This window comes from Equus quagga, chromosome 5, assembly GCF_021613505.1.
Source record: "Equus quagga isolate Etosha38 chromosome 5, UCLA_HA_Equagga_1.0, whole genome shotgun sequence".
Classification (NCBI taxonomy): Eukaryota; Metazoa; Chordata; class Mammalia; order Perissodactyla; family Equidae; genus Equus; species Equus quagga.
The window spans coordinates 36,370,360-36,390,825 of record NC_060271.1 but is presented as its reverse complement, the minus strand read 5'-3'; the positions used below and the strand labels follow the sequence as shown (position 1 = coordinate 36,390,825).

Genomic DNA, 20,466 nt, shown 5'->3' with positions numbered 1-20,466 from the left:
GGACATAGACCCACGCTCACGTGGTCATCACGTCAGAATCAGTGGACTGGAGCCCTGCCTCCTACCGTGGTCAAAAATAAACTTCAGATGGGTTAAAATCTTAAGCTGACTATCAAAATTTTAAAGCTTTTAGAAGAGAATATCTTTGCAACCTCAGTGTAGTCGAGGTTTTCTTTAACCCAGCAAAAAAAAAAACAAAACCCACAGACCATAAGGGGAAAGATTGATGAATTAGACTGTATTAAAATTTAAAACTTCTGTGTAACAGAGGACTAGTCAAAAGTCAAGCTCTGAACTGGGAGAAGAAATTTGTGAGGCGTGTAGCTGACTCGGTGCATACAGATTATGGAAAACTCAATCAATAAAAAAATACAGCAAATGAACAGAAATGGGCAGAAAATATGAACAAGCAATCCACAGAAGAGAAAGCCCCAATGATCAGAACCCGAATGAAAAGATGCTTCACTGACCTTGTGTTGCCAAGGATGCTGGGGGGCTCCTTGCACCCTGGTGGGCGTTTGCATTGGTCCCAGCACTTGGAGAATAATGAGCAAGACGGTTGGAAATGCTCTCTCTGCAGGAGGCGTTTTTAGAAGCAGAACTGCTGGGTTATAGAGAACGTACGTTTGAAATTTTGATAGATTTTGCCAAATTGCTCTCCCAAAAGACTGTACCCCTTTGTACACCTGCCAACAGTGCACAGGAGTGCCTGGCCGACACTGTGCATCATCAGCCTTTTCCATTTGTGTCAGTCGGAGAGGTTGGCGTCTCATTGTTGCTTTAATTTGCCTTCCTTTAGTTAGGACCGAGGTTGGGGATCTCCTCTCTTCCCCTCCCTGAACACACACACCCTTGTTCATTGGAAAATACTCAGACAGACAAGTGTGTAAAGCCTTATGTTATATATAAGTGTAAGTGTGTACACACACGTTAGTGAATAGCTACAAAGCCAGCAGTTGAGCAGCCATCACCCAGGTCAAGAAACAGAACATGACCAGCACCCCAAGATCCCCCCGCCATGCCCCTCTCTGATCATAACCCCTCCGTCCCCTAGAGGTAACCACTATCTTGTGATAGTGTTTCCTTGCTTTTTAGAATGGCTTTATCATCCGAATATGCATACCCAAATAGTACAGACTGCTTTTGCCTACCTTTGAGCTCTCTATGGGTGGGGTCATACTGCGCATGTCTTCTTAGGGGCTGGCCTCTTCTGACCCGCCTTGTGTTTGTGCGATTCATCCACGTGTGGCATGGCGGTTGGGTATCTTTTCACGTGTCTAAAAATCACTTCAAATTCCTCCTTTCTCTCTGCCATTTGTGCTGTAAAATCTCCCACGCTTCCTAGAGAGAAACAGTAAGAAGGTAGGATGGGGGCTGGAATTTGGGGAGGGGGAGATGGTGCTGAGGCTCAGGGAGGCCCCACAGCCAGGAGGTACCAGAACCCAGATTCACATCCATGTGTGTCTGATCCCGAAGTCCAGGCTCCCCATCCCCTCCCAAGGAGAGGAGGCAGCTTCGTCCAGACCAAGAATGTCCAGGGAGACCTGGGCTCCACAAGGCGTCCCCAGACAGCAAGGGCCATAGGGATGTGGAAGAAGGAGGGGTCAGGGAGGGCTTCCTGGAGGGGGCAGCATTTGACCTGGGCCTTTGCTCTGACCCTGCTTCCTCCTCTAGGCCTCTTTCCCCAGCCCAAGCAGAGAGGCTCCAGATGCCCCCACCTCTAGGCAATGTCTTCTTGGAAGTGACTTCCCTCTTCCCAGCCCCAGATGGCCTGAGATCTAAACTGTAGAGACCACGGCCTGTGCTGGGCTCCTGGGCACCCTGTAGTGACCTACCCTCTTCCCGCCCCTTGCAGACATCTCTCTGGATTGCGACCTGAACTGTGAGGGCAGGCAGGACAGGAGCTTCGTCGACAAGGTAGGGCATCTCTGCCTGGGCCCAGAAGAGTTTGGAGCTGCTCTAGGCTGGGTTAAGAGGGCGAGGCCTTTACAGGTATCCTCCTGCCACCCAGCTCATGCCGAGGTCAGGGGAGCCAAACGGGAACCCGGCGTGGCTGGGGGGGTCTTCTTTCCCCAGGAGAACTATGGAGCACACTCGTGCCCAGCCCTGGGCTAGGCCTTGCTTGATGGGAAAAGTCCTTCTGGGCTTGGAAGCGAGGTCGGGCGTCAGCAAACTTTCTGTTAGAGCAGGATAGTAAGTAGCTTAGGCTTTGTGAGCCGTACTGTCTGTGTTGCAACTACTCGATTCTGCCAGGGTCGTGTGAAAGAGCTGTAGCCAATACAGAAACAAGTGGATGAGACCGTGTTCCAATAAAACTTTATTTACAAAACAGGCAGTGGGCCGGATTGGGCCCGCGGGCCGTGGGGTGCCAACCCCCGATCTAAGTGAAAGGGGAAATCTACCAAGTGTGAAACTGTCCAAGAACTTTAGGCTGAATTGTGGTGGCACTTAATACATTGGGAGTTCAGAGGAGAAAGTCAAGGTGGGCTGCATGAGCGAGGAAGACGTCCCCTGAAGTCCGCTTGAGCTGGGCTCTAAAGCAATGCAAGAGGGAGGGCATTCCAGGTGGAGGGGACAGCAGAAGCCAAGGCCTGGCCGGAAGAGCAGATCTTATCATCAGGCAGCTGCCTATTGAGAAAGAGGACATTGGCTGGAGACATATCGCTGTCAGCTAAGAAAGGCGGCCCTGTAGTTTGAACTTGATGGTGTGGGAGGTAGGGAGCCAGTACCATTTCTTGGGCAGGAGGGGCTTCAGTGAGAGTGGACCTACCCTCACAGGGTAGCGTGAAGAGGAGGAGATGGGGCTGGGAGGCTGCGGGGGAGGGAGGCATAGGTCTGATCTGAGCCCCCATCACAGCTATGCTTTGCCATTGGCAGCGGCAGTGGGTCTGGGGGCCTGGTGGGTATGGAGCCATCCTGCTGGTGAACTGCGACAAGGACAATCTGAACTGTGATGAGCGAGACAACTGTGACCAGCACGTGCACTGCCTGCAAGGTGAGGGGGGTGGGGCAGCCCCTGTCCGTGGGTGTTCAGGGTCACTGCTCAGCTAGCCACAGGGATTCCTACCCATGGCACGGCTCTGAAGGCAGAGCTCAGGACCTGAGTGCCAGCTCCCGGACATACCTCGACATTCCTCAAAACCTGCCTCAGGCTGGCAGTTGCCCCCCCCATATCCACAGTGCCCACAGGCACTCACATGCCAGGGCAGGACTCTGGAAATGAGCTGACTCACCTTTCTCTGCCTCCAGTGGAGCAGAGGATGCTAACATTATGTGAGCACCTGCTATGTGCCTGGTCTGTTCCCAGAATTCTCATTTAATCGTCCAAGTCGGAGGGGAGGGGAGCATCACCCCAATTTAGAGACGAGAACATTGAGGCTCAGACATCAGGAGACCCCCCCCCCCCCCCCCCCCCGCTCCCCCCCCGCCGGGGGCAGCCCCAGGCCCCCCATTCCCCCCCCCCAACCCGCCCCCCCCCCCCCCCCCGCCAAGGTGCCTCTGGCTGGTGTTTCAGGAACACCACATTCTATTAAGTGCATTCCAAACCGCGTGCAGCAGCCCCGTGAAGAACGCTCGCGGTCCCCGGGGGGGAGAGCCAGGAGCTTACGCACGAGGCGCTCACAGCTGCTCCGAAGGGCGCATAAATGTCCCTCGTTCCAGAGATGGAACGCTGAGGCTCGGGGAGGAGGGGCCCACCCAGGGTCAACAGTGCGTGATGCTGGGCTGGGGCTGGAGCCCCCATCTGCCTGCTGCCCAGGTGGCCTTGTTCCCCATCACACCTCGCGAGCACCTGTCGTGTGCCAGGCATGGGGCTGGCTGCTCCGCTCTTCCTGTTTCTCTGGGCAGACGAGGAAGCGCGGGCCCAGCCGGCTGTGAGGTGGCTCACCGCATCACACGCGTCCAGACTTCGTGGTTGGCTATTGAGGGTTTCCAGTGTTTTAACAGGGTGGGCAGAGCTGAGGCCCGAGGACCCAGGTCTTGGCACCCTCTGCCCTGGGGAGGGCGGCAGGCCGGAGGAGGAGATGCGCGGGTGTCAGAGGCCCCCTGAGTGGCCGCCCTGTGTCTGGCTCCGCAGACCTGGAAGACATGTCCGTCATGGTCCTGCGCACCCAAGGCCCCGCTGCCCTCTTTGATGACCACAGACTTGTCCTCCACACCTCCAGCTATGACGCCGAGCGGGCACGGGTCTTCCACGCCTGCGGTGAGTTCGTGCCCATCCCCCACCCTGTGCTGCCAGCGGGGCCTCAGTTTCCCCACCTTGGGTTGGAGGGCAGGCTCTGCCCAGGCTCCCGAGCTGTCTTGGGGGTCAGAGGAAGAACAGTCAGATGTGAGAGCTCTGGGACTGGTCATCTGGGACAGCCATGGCCTGAGGCGGTTTTATGGGATAAATGAATTTGAAAAATATATTTTAAGCACCTTTAGAAATTTTTATTATCAAAACTTTCAAACAAACACAAAAGTAGAGAGAACAGCGTAGCGAACCCCCATGTGCCAACCACTCAGACTCAAGGATTGTCCCTACTCTGCCTGGCTGGCTTCATTGCTCCCTCTGTTTCCTGAAGTGTTTTGTTTTGTTTTTTTTTTTGAGGAAGATTAGCCCTGAGCTAACTGCTGCCAATCCTCTTTTTGCTGAGGAAGACTGGTCCTGAGCTAACATCCGTACTCATCTTCCTCTCCTTTATATGTGGGACGCCTACCACAGCATGGCTTGCCAAGCAGTGCCATGTCCACACCCGGGATCCAAACCAGCGAACCCCAGGCCGCTGAAGCGGAACGTGCGCACTTAACTGCTGCGCCACAGGGCCGGTCCCTCCTGAAGTTTTTTAAGGCCAGTCTCAGACCCCAGGGCTCTTCGCTCCGACATAATTCCGACCACAGCCTTACATTGCCACTGCCTTAGCCTATGTACAAGCTGGGATCGGAAACACCTTTAAAAATACAAAAGTACACAAGTAATGAGACGCTCATTTTTAAAAGACCAAACAGTATAGACGCACATAAAGTAAGAAATGCGAGTTCTCTATCCCCACCCCTGAGCGTCTTCAAATGTGCTCACCGTTAACAACTTGGTGTGCGTTCCTCCTGACCTTTTCTGTAAACACTAAGAGTGTGTGTGTACACACTCTGCTTTCCAAACTTTTTCTTTCCTTGAATTATATGCCCTGTGCATGTTTCTGTGTGTTTCCGTAGCTGCGCGTCCTTCTTTTCCGCAGCTGCGTAGTACTCCAAAGCGTGGAGGTGAGGAACTTGTCTGGTCCCCTGAACACGCAGTGGTCTGCAGTGTTATGATTTCCAACAACACACCTTGAGGGCAGGGACCGTGCTCACGGCTGTACCTGAGTCCAGCACCACGCCTCGTGGGTGCCTTGTAGGTGCTCAGGGAGCATTTGTTCAATGAATGAATGAACGGCCAGTGGACAGCCTTGTACGTGTATTTTGTAGGAAAGATCCCTAGGAGTGGAGTTGCGGGTTAGGGGCGAACATCACCTTGTCAGATGCCGCCAATTGCCCTCCGAAGGATCTGAATGCCAACCTCAGAAGGCAATGCCCTTCCCCCGCCTTGCCCACACCGGGTATTAAGCATCTTTCCCTCCTTTGCCTGTGGGAGGTGAGAGGTGGGAGTTGTGGTCCGGCTTACAATTTCTGGTGAGGCTGCACAGCTCTTCCTGCATCCCTCACGCGTCTCAGGCCCACCAGGGAGTCACGGCTGCCCCTTTCGTCCCCTCCCAGGGCCCGAGGACTCGTGCGAGGCCTACAGGCACGTGCTGGGCCAGGACAAGCTGTCCTACGAGGTGCCCCGCTTCCACGGGGACGAGGAGCACTTCTTCGTCGAGGGCCTCTCCTTCCCCGACGCTGGCTTCACGGGCCTCATCTCCTTCCACGTCACCCTGCTGGACGACTCCAACGAGGTAGGGGGTGGCCAGGGCAGGGAGGGCACCGCCGGTGTGAAAGACCCCAGACCTCTGGACCGCCCCGCCGGTGCCTCTCCAGAAACCAAGAAGCAGGCAGCTGGCTCAAGGCCCTCTGTGGTCCTTGAGCCACCCAGGCCTCTGGACTCCGAGGTCAGTGCTCTCCCTGCTCTGGTCTTCCCCCGCAGGATTTCTCTGAATCCCCGATCTTCACTGACACCGTGGTGTTCCGTGTGGCGCCCTGGATTATGACGCCCAGCACGCTGCCGCCCCTGGAGGTGTACGTGTGCCGGTGAGTGTGGGGGCACCAGGTGTCCTCCTGACCCTGCTGGTGCCTCTGGCCCCCAGGCCTGGCTCTGTCCTGAGCCGCTCTCCCCGGGCTTGTCCGCAGTGTGAGGAACAACACATGTTTCGTGGACGCAGTGGCGGAGCTGGTCAGGAAGGCTGGCTGCAAGCTGACCATCTGCCCGCAGACGGAGAACCACAATGACCGCTGGATCCAGGTACCAGGGCCACCGGGTGGCCCCCAGCCGGACACCGTCCTGGAGGGAGAAGCTGGCCTATTCCAGCGGGGGATGCTGCTGGGGATCATCCAGGAGGACCGGGGGCTGCGATCGTCCTCCCCACGGCAGTGATCTTTCTAATTCTAGACGTAAAGCCCTCCCTCTCTCCAGAACTTTCTAGAACCCAGGGACACACTGACACTGGGTTCAACACCCATTCACCCACAGGATCTGGACTAAGCGCTGGGCCGGGCCGGAGGGGGATGGCAGAGGTCGAGGCACCCACCCCTGGCCATCAAAGGCCTGGACCAGTGGTTCTCAAAGAAAGGTGATTTTGTCCCCAAGGGACATTTGGCAGTAGCTGGAGATGTTTCTGGTCGTCACGCTGAGGGTGGTGGTGCCACTGGCTTCCAGTTGGTAGAGACCAGGGATGCAGCTAAACATCCCACGGTGCATAGGACAGCCCCACGACAAAGGATTATCTGGCCCCGAAGGCCAATCGTGCCGAGGAGGTGAAGCCGTGATGTGGTGGATGATGGAGACCCCCGACTCGGACGGTCTCAGGTGGGGCAGGGTGCTGGCAGAGTGCCAGCAGGGTTTGGAGCCGGGCGCTGTCACCTCTGTCTCGGGGTCAGTGGAGACTGCCAGGAGGAAGGGCATCCGAGCTGGACCAGATCTGGCAAACGGACGGATGATAACTCGGTCATTCACTGAGTGCCTGCTGCGGGCCACGCACAGCATCACTGCATCTTCCTGACTATTCCCCGTCGATGCCCCCATAACGAAGGAGCTCTCAGGGGGGCAAATGCCAGGGCCAGAGCTGGTCAGGGCCGTGCTGGGGCTCAGTGGTTGGTGGGTCTGGCAGAGGATCAGCATGAGCGATGGCCAGAGGTGGGAGGCATTAGAAAGAATGTTGCCTGTTCTCTTTGACCAGGGCCAAGGCTCCGTGCAGGGCAAGAGCTGAGGTGGGAGGCCTTGGATGCTAAGCCAAGGAGCTTTCATTTCAGCTGGAGGTTTGTCCAGTGAGGTGGTCAGGGCAGGACTTGAGTGAGACAGGCTGGGTTTGGATCCTGGCTGTGCCACCGACTAGCTGTGTGCCCTTGAACAAATAACTAGACCTCTCTGCTCCTCACTTTCCTCACCCGTAACATGGGGTGAGAATAGTGCCTCCACCTAGGGGTGTCATGAGGATAAGTGGAGTGAATATTTGTAAAGGGCTGGGCCAGGCGCACTGCAGTGAGCTTCTCGTTGGGTATATAGTTCATCACTGCAGGGCCAGCTTTGCCTCCCGAGCCAGAGGGGGCAGGACTGCGCTGGGCGTGTTAACAGGTCTAAGGGGGAGGCACAGCTGTACCTCCTCAGGTCCCCTCAGCCCTGTCCAGCCGTCAACCCCTCATGACCACACGTGGAAGCTGGAGGTGCTGGCTGATGCCCAGCAGCCTGTTTGTCCAACTCAGACCACCCTGAGCTCCTCTCTGCATCCACTCTGCCCTGGCCCAGCACGGGGACACCCCTGAGGTCACGTCCATGTTCTCGTTCTTTCCTGACCTGTCTTGCTGTGTGACGCAAGGCAAGTGGACCCCGTCTCTGAGCCTCCAGCCCGTCCCCCAGCCAGCAGGCATGAGGACCCCCGCCCTCCCCCCGCCCTGGGCCCCAGAAGGCCTGAGGCGGAGGTCCCCTGAACAGTCGTCCCGGAGCGCTCGGGGCCAGGCAGGGGAGCGGGTGACATCCGCAGCGCGGCGTCTCTCTCGTTGCAGGACGAAATGGAGCTGGGCTACAGCCAGGCGCCGCACAAAACCTTTCCCGTGGTCTTCGACTCCCCCAGGAACGGGGAGCTGCAGGACTTCCCCTACAAAAGGATCCTGGTGAGTGGGCGGCCGCAGCGCCCGAGGGCCAGCGGACGTCACCCGAGAGCCACGCCAGGAACCGCGTTCCCTCCGGACAGGGGCGGAGCTGCCAGATGGAGACAGGAGATGCCCAGTTAGATTCGAATTCCAGCGAAGCAGGGAGTAACGTTTTAGTATAAGTGTGTCCCAAACATTGCCCGGGACATCCTTTGACTCAAAACATATTTGTTGTTTGTCTGAAATGTACATTTAACTGGGCATCCTATATCTTTATTATAAATCTGGCCGCCTTAGACGGGGGAGGCAGGATCGCAGAGCTAGTAAGAACATGGGCCTTGGAGTCAGAACAACCTGGCTCTCACTCATGTGCTGTGTGACCTTGCATGAGTCACTTCCCCTCTCTGAGCCTCAGTTTCTTCATCAGTAGAAATGGTATTTTAGCCCAGGCCTCACAGGTGTTTGTGAGGCTTCTCCATGCACACATGGAGGGAGTGTAGCACACAGTTAGCTGGTAGTATTATTGGGAATAAAATAAAGAGGGTGTCTCAAGGGATGCCTGGAGGAAAGAGGGGAGACTGCTTCGTGCTGTGGAGGGTGGAAGGCCTCTCCAGCCCGCCGCTGGGCACACAGGTGGTCCAAGCTCTCCCCCGGCCCTCAGTGCTGCCTGAGCTCTTGCTAAGAAACGGCCCTGGGGAGGTCCCTCCTTTTCGAGTCGAAGGCCTGAGGCTCCGAGGCCAGCGCCAGGCTCTTGGCTCCCAGGGCCGGCCGCTCTGGAGCAGCCACATCCCTGCCTGGGGCTGCAGGTGGCAGGAAGGCCGAGCACAGGGTCGAGGGTGGCCGTGGCCTTGGGCTCCGTGTCGGATGGGGAGCAGCCAGGGCCCTCCCTGCTGTCTCCCTGTGACCTGGGACTGACCTGCTCTCATACGGCGGCACCGCCAGGCGGCCCTTGTGCTTCCCGACGGCCCCGTGCACGCCCGCGGGGGTGCGGGAAACGTCGCATCCGTCAGATCCCCATCTTTAACTTGGCGTTTCCATCTGAAGAGTGGGTGACCATCCCGCCCCATCTTTAGGGAGCCCAGAGGCCAGCGAGTTGGTTCAAGCTCTTCCTGGTGAGCACCTCCCCGCCCCAGCCTGACTCAGTTTCCCCTACCAGGGTCCAGATTTCGGCTATGTGACTCGGGAACCACGAGACAGCTCTGTGAGTGGCCTGGACTCCTTTGGAAACCTGGAGGTCAGCCCCCCCGTGGTGGCCAACGGGAAGGAGTACCCCCTGGGCAGGATCCTCATCGGGGGCAACCTGCCTGGGTAAGAGGGGAGCAGGGAGAGGTGTTCCTGGGGCAGAGGCTGACGGTGGGGGTGGTGACGGTGGCTTCGGGGCTGGGGGATGAGGGGCCCCTCCACTCCTTGAAGAGAATCAGAAAGAAGCAGTGATGACATTGTGGTCGTGGCAGTGGTGGTGGCGGGAGCTGTCGAAACTGTCACTTATCTCAGGGGGTTTGAGAAGGCCAGAGTGAGCAGGGACCTAAGCCATCATGCAGTCCAACCCTTTCATTTTACAAGTGGGCCCAGAGAAGGTGCGTGACCAGGTAAAGGTCACACAGAATGCAAAGTTCTGACTAGACTCAGGTCTTTCCATTCAGAAAGTAAATAGATGTTTCTGTCCATTAATAGTTATAGAGGAAGGAGCTTTAAGTCTCAGCAGTCCTGGGAGAAATTGCATTTAAGTCAAAGCTTGTTCATACTATAGTGTAAATGACTAATATCAGATCTTTTCCTGAATAGGACATGAAAAATGAAATGGCAGTAACAGAGAGGGAGAGAGAAACAGATTATGTCTTATTCAACATGTGACACAGGGGGACTGGTGGAAAAGAAAAGGAATTATAGGGTCATGGTTATTTGCTGTGAAATAGACCAAGACACAGAGCCAACTAAATTCAGCAAAGCACTTAGAACAGACTTGCTATCAAATAACAGGTGAATCAAGAAGCTTTGGAGGGGGCTCTCTGCCCTCAAACACAAGATCCCACAGAGGGAGGGAGTTTGGGCCACGCCATTAGGGACTTTTTCAGAAGGCAAAAGAGGAATGAAGCTTAAATTCATGAACATAAAATGCTGGGGCTGTGAGACCCCCCCAGGGGTGATCTCGTCCACCTCTCTCTGCACTGCTGTGCAGGAAGGTGAGGCTGCAGCATGAGAGATGCAAGTTAAACTCAAAGAAGAACCGCCCGGCCGTGGGGTAGTGAGGATGGGGGTGAAATCGGTCTCAGGATGGGCCCTGAGGGTGCTTCTGCGGATCTGCTGGATGGCGAGACCCGGGTGGGTCGCTGACCTGGTGACACTGACCTGCCCTGCGTCTGCCTCATCGGGAACTCACCTTGAGTGGAATTTTAAAAAATATATATGTATTGTTTTTCCTGCTTACAAAAGCAATGCGTGTTTTTTTGCAGATATTGTGGCAATCTTGAACGCTTGTCTTTCCATTTCTGCATAGATTTTTTTTTTTAGTTCAGCAACTTTCTTTGACCCCTTGGCCCCAGGTCGAGCGGCCGCAGGGTCACCCGGGTGGTGCGGGACTTCCTGAACGCGCAGAAGGTGCAGCCGCCCGTGGAGCTCTTTGTGGACTGGCTGGCCGTGGGCCACGTGGATGAGTTTCTGAGCTTTGTCCCTGCCCCCGATGGGAAGGTAAGGACTGGCAACAGCCTGTCCCGGGCGTCTGGGTCAGGGGACGAGCTCCGGGGGGCCCTGCTGAGGCCGGGGAGCTCAACCCCATCTGCTCTGTCCACACAGGGCTTCCGGATGCTCCTGGCCAGCCCCAGCACCTGCCTCAGGCTCTTTCAGGAGAAGAGGAAGTGGGGCCATGGCAGGGCCCTCCTGTTCCAAGGGGTTTGTGGTGGGTATCAGTGCTGTGTCCCTCCCCACAGCTTCCCTCCCCCCGCACCTCACGGGGCTTGAGACAGGGATGGCAAATGTTAAAGCAAGGCTCCCCCCCAACTTTAGGATCCCTTGCTCCACCAGCCACCACTGTGCAGTTTGTGGCCACGTGATCCATGCAGTGGCACATGGCCCGCTGCTCAGAACGGCCCTGTGTTGGGGTTTAATGCTCTGGCAGCACTGTTTTGAAAATCTTAATAATGTGTGTTTTGTGAGTGGAATCTGGTTGATCCATGGAGCATCTACGGGGGCTGGGAGGCTGGGTTCATGAGCAGTCCCGCCTCCTGCCGCCTCCGCCTCCCTGGGGTGAGGCCTCTCCCTGCTCCCTCGCCCCTTAGAGCCCCAGCCGACCAGGCCGCAGCTCCCTGCAGCCCTCCACCCCCAGCGGGAGCCTGGGCCTGGGGAGGTCGGGTGCACGTGCTCCCAGCAGCTCAGTCAGGGCCTGGCCTCAGTCGTCCCTGTCCTGGACTGACCGCGCCACAGGGCCCGTGCTGCGCAATTTGGTGGGGGTGAGCCTCTCGTCCACCCCTGATGCAGGTACCTAGCACATCCCCGTGCAGAGGCTTCAGTGTCCCTGGAGATCGCCCATTCGCCAAGGTTTGGGGTGGCGGGCCTGTGGGAAGAGGCGTCCACCTCCCCTTCGCGCCACACCTGGCGCAGCATGAGGGTCCCACCGCTCCAGCGCTGAGATTCGTGGCAGCCAGCGGGCAGTGCGCATGCGCCAAGTCCCAGCGTGGTTCCGGCAGCCTGCGGAGGGGTCTACACTCGCATCGTGGGTGTCCCCGTGCCGGTGAGAGCGTGACATCAATAGCAGGTGAAAACAACATGACAGGGCAAGAGAGACCGTAAAGAAAAAAAAGCTTTATATTTTAGTACCTTTAAAGGTGGATTTTTCCTGCGCTTTGAACAAGGGGCCCCACTTTTTCATTCTGCGCGGGGGGGAATTTACAGAGGGACCTGGCTGGGGCTGGCGTGGGCGGGGGCGCCTGCTGGAACGGCTCTCAGATCCACTCCCTTTCTCATCTCCACCAAGACCTTGACTCCCACGGGATCCCTCCTCTCTCTGACTGGGACCCCGGGGTCTCAGGGCACAGACCCCAGTGTCTGGCGGGATCGTAGATTTTCTTGGCCCCGTGGCCTCTTGGGAGTTAGATAATGCCCCGGACCAAACCTACCTCCGAGAGAGAAGCTTCTGCGGAACTTACAGCTCCCAGACTCCCCACGTTCCCCGCAATCTCCATTCACCCCCGTTCCCCCTTCCCCACGCAGTCCTGGGGCCCCAGCTGTAAAGGGAAATAAAGCACCGTTTCCCAGGCCCGTTTCCCAGACCACGCCTGAAGAATCCTCAGGTCCGATTTTATGTCCCAGGCAGGTGGAAAGCCGTCTCCATCTTCCCAGAGTATCGGGTTTGCAGTGAGCAGGGCTCAGGAATAGGCTGAGCAGTTTTTCCAGCTGAGAGGGACAGCGAGGGACTTCACAGCTGTCAGGCCACCCGTAGCCACCATGCTGCCCTGCAGGGCTGACGCCCAGGGCAGTGACCAGGGAGGCCCGGCGCAGCTCAGCGGTCACCTACTTCGTGCCAGGCCCCAGGCTGTGTGCTCCGTGCTGTCATCCCATTTGACCTCAGGAGAGCCTGTGAGGGTGACTGTCACTCGGCTTCATACCCAAGAATGTGAGGCTCAGAGAGGGGCAGTCTCTGGCCCAGAGGCCTCAGCGAGAATGCGGTAGAGCTGCGGGAGGACCCCAGCTGTCTGACTCCAGCCGGGGTGGAAAGGATGCTGAGTCTGCACACATGCGGGTCAAGGCTTCAGGCCCTTTGTGAGCACTGGGCTTGGGTTTGAATCACAAGCCCCCACTTCCTAGCTGGAGGACTTTGGGCAAGTCTCTTTACCTCCCTAGCCTCAGTGTCCCCATCTGTAAAGTGGGGATGATAACGCATACCCTGTGGGGTTGCAGTGAGGGCCCAGTGAGGCGCTGAGTGCAGAGGCCTGAATTCAGGGCCTGCACGTGGGAAGAGCTTAATAAATGGTGGCTGTGAATGTTGGCTCCAACCTCCCCTCCCCTGTCCCGCCCCGGCTCCCCGAGCACCCCATCAGGCGGGTGGGAAAGCTGGGCCTCGGGGGAGCCCCTTTGCCACGTAGTCACCTGTTGGAGGGACAGTGTCCAATGGGGTCCATAAGAGCTGGTGCTGGTGGGTAGGTGGGTGACCCAGTCCCCAGGCCCCACCATTGGCCCAAAGAAGAGCAGTCATCACCCAATACCCTGGGGGGGTTATAAATTTCCAGTCAAAGGTGTCACCCCTTCCAGGGCCCTCAAAGAAAGGTCTGAAGTTCACAGTGGGCGGCGACCTGCCCCTGCCGCTCCTCTCAGCCCAGACCTGGCAGCGGCCAAGCGGAGCCCTGCAGCCGGTGCTGCGCAAACCAGAAAGGCCCGCAGGCTGCTGACTTAGCGAGACCGGCCACTGTGAACCTGGCCCCACCTGGCTGCTTCCCAGAGTGGGTGGCGCTGCTCCTGCCCTTGCCTTCACATCTCTCTCCCTCACAGGTGCTCAGCCGGTCAACACCATCTCCATCAACCAGGTGCTCTCCAATGAAAGCCTCATCGGCTACAATAAGTTTGTGCAGGTATGAGGGCCACAGGCTGGGAGTGGAGGGTGGGGGCGCCTGCTGGGAAAGGGATGGGAGCCGAAGTCCGGGCCTCACGGTTCGTGAAAGCTCGGGCTGGAACAGGCCCAGACAGAGGGGCTCAAACCCTCTCCTTTGACCCAAGAAAAATGAGGGGTAAGCCATGCATTTGAGAAGGACAAGCATTCCAGGCAGAGGAACAGCACAGACGGTGGCCCTGAGGTGGAAGGAAGGGGCCTGGAGTGTATGAGGACAAGCCAGGAGGCCAAGGTGGAGAGAGGGGAGGCCGGGTCACACAGGCTTTGAAAGGCATAGCTGGGACTGTGGCTGTGGCTCTGAGTGGGATTTGAGGCCCTCGGGGGATTTGAGCAGACGAGGGACCTATTGGACTTATGCTTTGAAACGAGCTCTCTGCGGCTATGTTAAGAATGTATCCATATGTCATGGCGGGGTGGGGGGTGGTGACAGTAGGTCCCAGCAGGAAACACCTGGCACCTCAAGCTGGATAACTGGAAAAGTTTAGTAAGGAGAATCTTTACAAAGACGCGGGAAGGATCTGAGGAAATCGGCAAGGGACCATCCCCAGGCCTGGAAGAGGGCAGCCGTCCCAGCCCTGGTCCTGAAGGAATTAGGCGAGGGAGCTGTTCCAGGAACCTCGAGAGGTCACTCGGAAGAGATGGCCGCCAGACAGGAGCTGTGACCTTCACAGCCGGCGCACAGTGACCCAGCAAGGAGGGAGCCGGCGGAACAAATACCCCAACTGCACTCTGCTGGCAGCCCCCCATCTCCTGCCAGAGCCGCCATTGGCTGAACCCAACCAGAAGCCAGAGGGCGGGGGGAGGCCCTGATTCCCAAGGACCAGCTTCCCAGGGCGCAGAGCAGAGAAAGGTGTAGGGTGGCGTCTGGAAGGGCAACCAGAAGAAGCAGCACAGGGTCCTACAAGAAGCAAATGCCAAGATGGGGTTCAACACCTGAGGATTCTGTTAGGGACAGTGTCTGTGCGAGGGAAAACGGAAGGGAGCCGGAGGAGGCGGGAAGGCTGGCCCTGGGTGTAGGAGAGCGACGGAAGCTTGGGGGGGACCGCATCCCACAGGGCCGTGTGGTCTAAGGCAGTCGGCAAAGCTGCGGGGGATGCGGCAAGCCATCAGAGGGGTCCCCTGTCTGTCGGAAACGGGTCTGCCTTAGTGTCCTGTCACACCCAGCCATTGGCTGTTAGCAGCTGGGGGGAGGTGCGGCCTGGGGTACCAACACAGGAAAGACTTCAAAGCTGCAGCCCGCAGCAGGGGCCCTCGGTCCATTCCAGCCCCCAGAGGGAGGTCTGCGAGGAGCATCTTCATGGCCACCACGTGGAGCAAGAGCACGAAACAAAGAGACCAGTTAGGAAGCCTCTGCGTCAACCGGGGGGAGGGGCTGGCGCTCCAGCAGGTGGGAGCAGTGGCTCGGATCCGGGCTGTATTTTAGAGGTAGAGACCGCGGGCCTTGTTGCTGATGGATGTGGAGAGGAGAGGAGGCATCGAGAATGACAGCAAGGCTTGGTCCAAACAGCGGTTACGTTTACAGAACTGGAGGACGTTGGGAGGCGCGGGTGGCGGGAGGGGTAGAAGTGAAGGGTGTGTCTTTGGACGTCACATCCGATGTGCCAGTTACACGGGCACGTGGAAATGCAAAGTGGTTGTACTTACAAGTCTGAGCTGAGGAAAGAGGTTGGGCTCTACGAAGAAGTTGGGAGATAGAAATTTCAGACTTTTCAGTGTCTAGATGCTGCTTTAAACCACGAGACTGAAGGAGATCCCCTAAGGAGTGAAGGATCCAGAGAAGGGAAGAAGGTCAAGGGTGGAACATTCTGGAATGCTCTCATTTGAGCCCAGCTAGTAGGATAGGACTGTGAGGGGTGGACCCAGGGCACAAAGAGAAGGTTTGTGTGGAAAGTTGATCCGTGGGCACTTGGGCATCCTGCCTCTCCTTAATCAGACGTGACCCCTTGGGTCGCCCCCACACTGGCGAGGTCTCCCCAGCTCTGCCTTCCCACTTCCCCAGAGCTGCATCGACTGGAACCGGGAGGTGCTGAAGCGGGAGCTGGGCCTGACGGAGCAGGACATCATCGACATCCCCCAGCTCTTCAAGACCGAGAGGAGAAAGGCAGTGGCCTTCTTCCCTGACCTGGTGAGGCCACCACCCCTGACTTAAGGTTTCCGGAAATTAGACCCCAAGCCTCCGTTCCCCAGAGGGGCAAGACGTTTGGTTACCGCCATATTTGGGATTGTGGTGGCTGGTGGGGGTGGCATGGAGAATCAGAGACCCTGTGTCCAGCAGAAGGGCTGACTGATGGCCGCTGCATGATGCTCACTGGCCAAGCTCACGCTCAGGGGCCATCGGGGAGGTCCACGGCTCCTCCCAGGGGCCCGCTTGATACCTGGCAGGGGACTAAGGACAGCATGCGGGTGTGTGTGTAAAGTGCAGAGCATCAGCTGGGAGCTCGGGTGCCCTTTCTGCTCCCTTCATCCCAGCCCACAGCTGTTCCCCCATCCTCCTATATTTAGGGTACCCTGCATGAGGGACAGAGATGATTAAGGCTGCTCCTTGCCCTCAAGGAGCTTCCGATCAAATCTGCTGAGGGAGACCCTCTGCACCTCTCCAAGGGTCTGTCCCAACAGTCTATTGATAATAAAGTGATGTGGGGATTCAGAGGTGGGACAAAGCGCTTCTGGCCTTAGAGGTAGGACTGGAGATCCAAGAAGGCTTCCTGGAAGAAGTGGCTTTTGATTAAGCCCTGAGGGCTTTGCATCTGGTGCTTCTAAAACTTGAGCTTTGGTGGACCGCTGGGGCCCCGCCCCACGGGTTCTGATTCAGCAGGTCTGAGGTACGGCCTTTCTAACAAGCAGCCGCCCAGGTGCCGCGGCTGCTGCTGTCTGAGGACCACACTTTGAGTAGCACTGCTCCTCCATCCCTTCCCCACCTCCGTCCCCTCCTCACCTCCATCCCTTCCTTCTCTCTCCTCCCCCTCCATCCCCCAGAGGAACTCAGCTCCCCATCATCAGAGCCTCGCAGGGAGCCTGTCCACACCACCATTGCTTCATCCCCTTTTTTCCTTCCCCTTTCGGGCTAGCTTTTCCCCCTGCTCGATTTCCCCACTCGCAGAGCCTCTCGTCCCTCCCTTTCCTTCCTGCATCTTTAAGGAGGAAGATGTATGTGCCCCCGAAATCTTGTGCCTTGGTCCAGGTTCGTATGTTTGCAGGAAACAGAAGGCCACCCAAGCCGGCTTCAGCCAAAGCGGAAGATTTAATACAAGGACATCATGAAAGCCGAGGGCAGGGGCAGCTGCTGTGGGGGCGGCATCAGGAGGGCCTGGAACGCCTCTTGTCTCTGTATCTACATCATTCTCCCCCTCCTCCCTTCCCCTCACTTGGCTTCCTTTGCTTCTGTGTCTCTGGGGACGCATATGAACACGGCCACACATAAACACAGGCATAGGCAGAGACTGACTCAACTCTCCCACCATGTCGACTTCAAATACCCCAGAGAGAGAATCTGACTGGCCCAGTTTGGCTCGGACGTCTACCCTGGTCTGATCAGCCACAGCCTGGGAGGTTGAGATTCTGCTGCACACACATGGCAGCCACCACAATGCATCAATAAGGAGGGCCGTCACCAGAGAAATGAGATGTCGCTGTGAGCTCTGCAGATGCTCCCATGGGAAGGCACAGCTGGTTAGAGTTCTTCCCAGACCAGGTTCCTCTCCCACTGCGTGAAAGCGCGAGTAGCTATTTTCAAGGCTGCCTAAAAGACCACCCCGGGTCCTGGCAGGTATGGGGGAGGTGTTAGGGTGGGAGCCGGTGCTGAAGCGCTACCCCTGACCGGGCGCTCGCTTCTCTGCAGGTGAACATGCTTGTGCTGGGCCAGCACTTGGGCATCCCCAAGCCCTTCGGGCCCGTCATCAATGGCCGCTGCTGCCTGGAGGAGAAGGTGCGGTCCCTGCTGGAGCCGCTGGGCCTCCACTGCACCTTCATCGACGACTTCTCCTCCTACCACATGCTGCATGGCGAGGTCCACTGCGGCACCAACGTGCGCCGGCAGCCCTTTGCCTTCAAGTGGTGGAACATGGTGCCCTGAGCCCGTCCCATCCCCCCACCTCTCCCCCTGGGGTGGGACGTGGGCCTGGGTGATGGAGACTGAGACAGGCCCCTGAACAGAAGCTCTTTTTCTAGAAGTGTTCACGCCTCATCTGCAACCCGCTTGATTCCTCTTGGCCCCCCAAGAAGAAGGACCTCATTTCTTGTGGCCTCTCAGGCGCATCAGCATGACCCATGGGGACTCCTCCAAACATCCCCCTCCCATCCCCAAAGCCTCCACTTGGGGCCTAGTTCAGTTTGGGGTCTAGAAACATCCGTGCGTGTCATCTGCCGTGTTGGCCTGTGTGTCCTGATGGAGGAAGGACCCACAATTCTGCTTTGGTCTGATTGCCTCTCGCTCTGCAGGGGAACAGCCCTAAAGTCAGATGCGTCCACACAGGACAGGAGAGGTTCTGCCCATAGCCTCCCCACAGGGAGATCCCAGCAGGGGCCCATGGAGATCAGGGTGGGACCAGCATCCCGCCTGCCAAGGTCCTGCCCAGATGCTGAACTCTGGACCTGCGCAGCGCCCAGCATGAGCCTCTCAATAGTCGCTGCTCCGAGATGCGTGTTGAAGGAAGGATAACTATCTCTTAGCCTTCTAAACACCCCATCATCTGACTTTCAGAAACCCGGCTTTGTCCCCAAACCTCCTGGAATCTCTTGGAGATGAAAATATCTGGGGAATTCCTGGAGATGGGAAGGACTGTGGGTGCACGGTTGAGAAATGTCCTTCATGCTGCGTGGGTGCTTCACTGGCCCTGGCCCTCCCTCTGCAGGAGGGGAGACTCCTGGAAAATCAGGCCTAGGCTTTCTGTTGACCTCTGGTGGCTGTTTCCATGTCCTGCTGTGCCTCAGAAGCCGGGGCACAAGGAGACAGCTCGGGCAGTGAATGCTGTCCGAGGGCAGGGGGTAGGGGGCAGGGGGTTCCCCAGATGTGTGTCAGTTACATGTGTGTTCCCTATGGGTCCAGCTGTGTTTCCATCACTGGCTAATAAATCTGCAGAAACGTAAATGGTTTGAGCCTCATCCTGGCCCTTCTTTGGGCTTAGAACATGACAGCAAGGACAGAGGAATTTCTTGCAGCTGAGGCATTTGCTTGTCTGGCCTGCCAAGAGTTTGGGACTGACGAGCCCGAATTCTGGTAAGACTGTGAGGTTGTACCTGCAAGAGGCCACAGGACAAGTTACGGCTGCCCTGGACAGTTGTGATGATATGGACGCATAAATGCAAGCCTGGGGGTCGAATGTCAGGCTGCTATGACCGAGGGAGCACGGCGGGGTAAGGGTCTGGGCTGTGGCCGGAAGGTTGCATTGTGAGTGTTGCAATGGGGGAAGCCAGTGTGGGTGGGGAGGCCCGCCGGGTGCCCTTGGTGGCATCCCACTTCCTGCCAGGCGGAGGAAATGGTGCCCCGTGAAAGGCTGGGTGGGCTTGCTACGGAGCCCCGGGAAATCACTGCCACAGCTCGTCCCTCCCAACCCCTGTCCTCTCTAGGGCTGCAAACCACAGAAGCAACTCAAGCTGGCCCAGGGCCGGGCGGCTTCCAGGTGGTTAGGGAGGGTGCTCCAGCCTTCCGCCCATGCCCCGTCCTCTCCACGGTTTACTTAGATTCCCTGGAACAGACTCCCAGTGCCCCTCCCATGACCGGAGTTTCCCAGAATAAGCCCACCTCCATTGGAGGCTGAGACAAATGAGGATGCTGCGAAAATCATATTTTTTTGCAAGGGTTTGGGTTGGGAAGGTGACTTTCCAGAAGGCAAGTGCCTAAAATTGGGATGCTCTCCGATCGGCCGCAAGCTCTGGGAGAACCCAGCAGAAAGCCCTGGAAACTTCTTGCATCTTGAGTTTGCCTCCTGTGCTCCAGGTTGGGTGTGGGTGGGACAGCTGGGCAGCCCCAGGAACCTAACACTGCGACAGAGGAAGCAAAATAAATCCTCATTTGGGCCACTGAAAATGATGTTCACTTGTCCACACCGCAAAGGCTGCAGCCAGTGTATTCATCTCCAGCTGCTGCCCTGACAAGTTGGCACAAACTTAGTGGCTTAAAATAACTGACGTTTGTCATCTCACCGTTCTGGAGGCCAGAAGTCTGAAATGGGGCCCACTGGGCGACAGTCGCGGTGTCAGAAGAGCTGTGTTCCTCCTGGCGGCTCCAGGGGAGGATCTCTTCTCTTGCCCTTTCCAGCTTCTAGAGGCCTCCTGCGTCCCCTGGCTTGTGGCCCCTTCCTCCATCTTCAGAGCCAGCAGCTTAGTATCTTCAGATAGTTCTCGGACTCTTCCGCCTCCCTCTTTCACTTAGAAGGACCCTTGTGATTGCTCTGGGCCCACCCAGATAAGCCAGGAGACTCGCCGTCTCAGGGCCAGCTGATTTGCAACGTTCTTCCTTCCGTAACCTTGTTTCCCCAGGGCTGTGTAAGGCAACGTAGTCACAGGTCCTGGGCATTAGGACGTGGACATCTTTGAGGGCTCCCTATTCTGCCTTCCACAGCCAGTTAGGCCCCCGCTGGGTTTTCTGGCCTCTGTGAGCTGGACCACACCTG

General features: G+C 57.4%; 1 protein-coding gene across 1 annotated transcript in view; it reads left to right on the top strand.

Moving 5' to 3' along the window:
* PADI3 (peptidyl arginine deiminase 3) overlaps positions 1 to 18,941 on the top strand; it is a 31,673-nt gene extending 12,732 nt beyond the window's left edge. Inside the window, exons 4-16 of the mRNA XM_046661523.1 lie at positions 1,856 to 1,917; positions 2,878 to 2,995; positions 4,076 to 4,201; positions 5,731 to 5,909; positions 6,098 to 6,201; positions 6,301 to 6,412; positions 8,170 to 8,277; positions 9,413 to 9,564; positions 10,800 to 10,944; positions 11,050 to 11,152; positions 13,738 to 13,817; positions 15,855 to 15,980; positions 17,694 to 18,941. Of these exons, the coding sequence (XP_046517479.1) occupies positions 1,856 to 1,917; positions 2,878 to 2,995; positions 4,076 to 4,201; positions 5,731 to 5,909; positions 6,098 to 6,201; positions 6,301 to 6,412; positions 8,170 to 8,277; positions 9,413 to 9,564; positions 10,800 to 10,944; positions 11,050 to 11,152; positions 13,738 to 13,817; positions 15,855 to 15,980; positions 17,694 to 17,927 (1,649 nt within the window). The 3' untranslated portion in view covers positions 17,928 to 18,941. The remainder of the gene's footprint in view (positions 1 to 1,855; positions 1,918 to 2,877; positions 2,996 to 4,075; positions 4,202 to 5,730; positions 5,910 to 6,097; positions 6,202 to 6,300; positions 6,413 to 8,169; positions 8,278 to 9,412; positions 9,565 to 10,799; positions 10,945 to 11,049; positions 11,153 to 13,737; positions 13,818 to 15,854; positions 15,981 to 17,693) is intronic.
* The last annotated feature ends 1,525 nt before the right edge of the window (positions 18,942 to 20,466 follow it).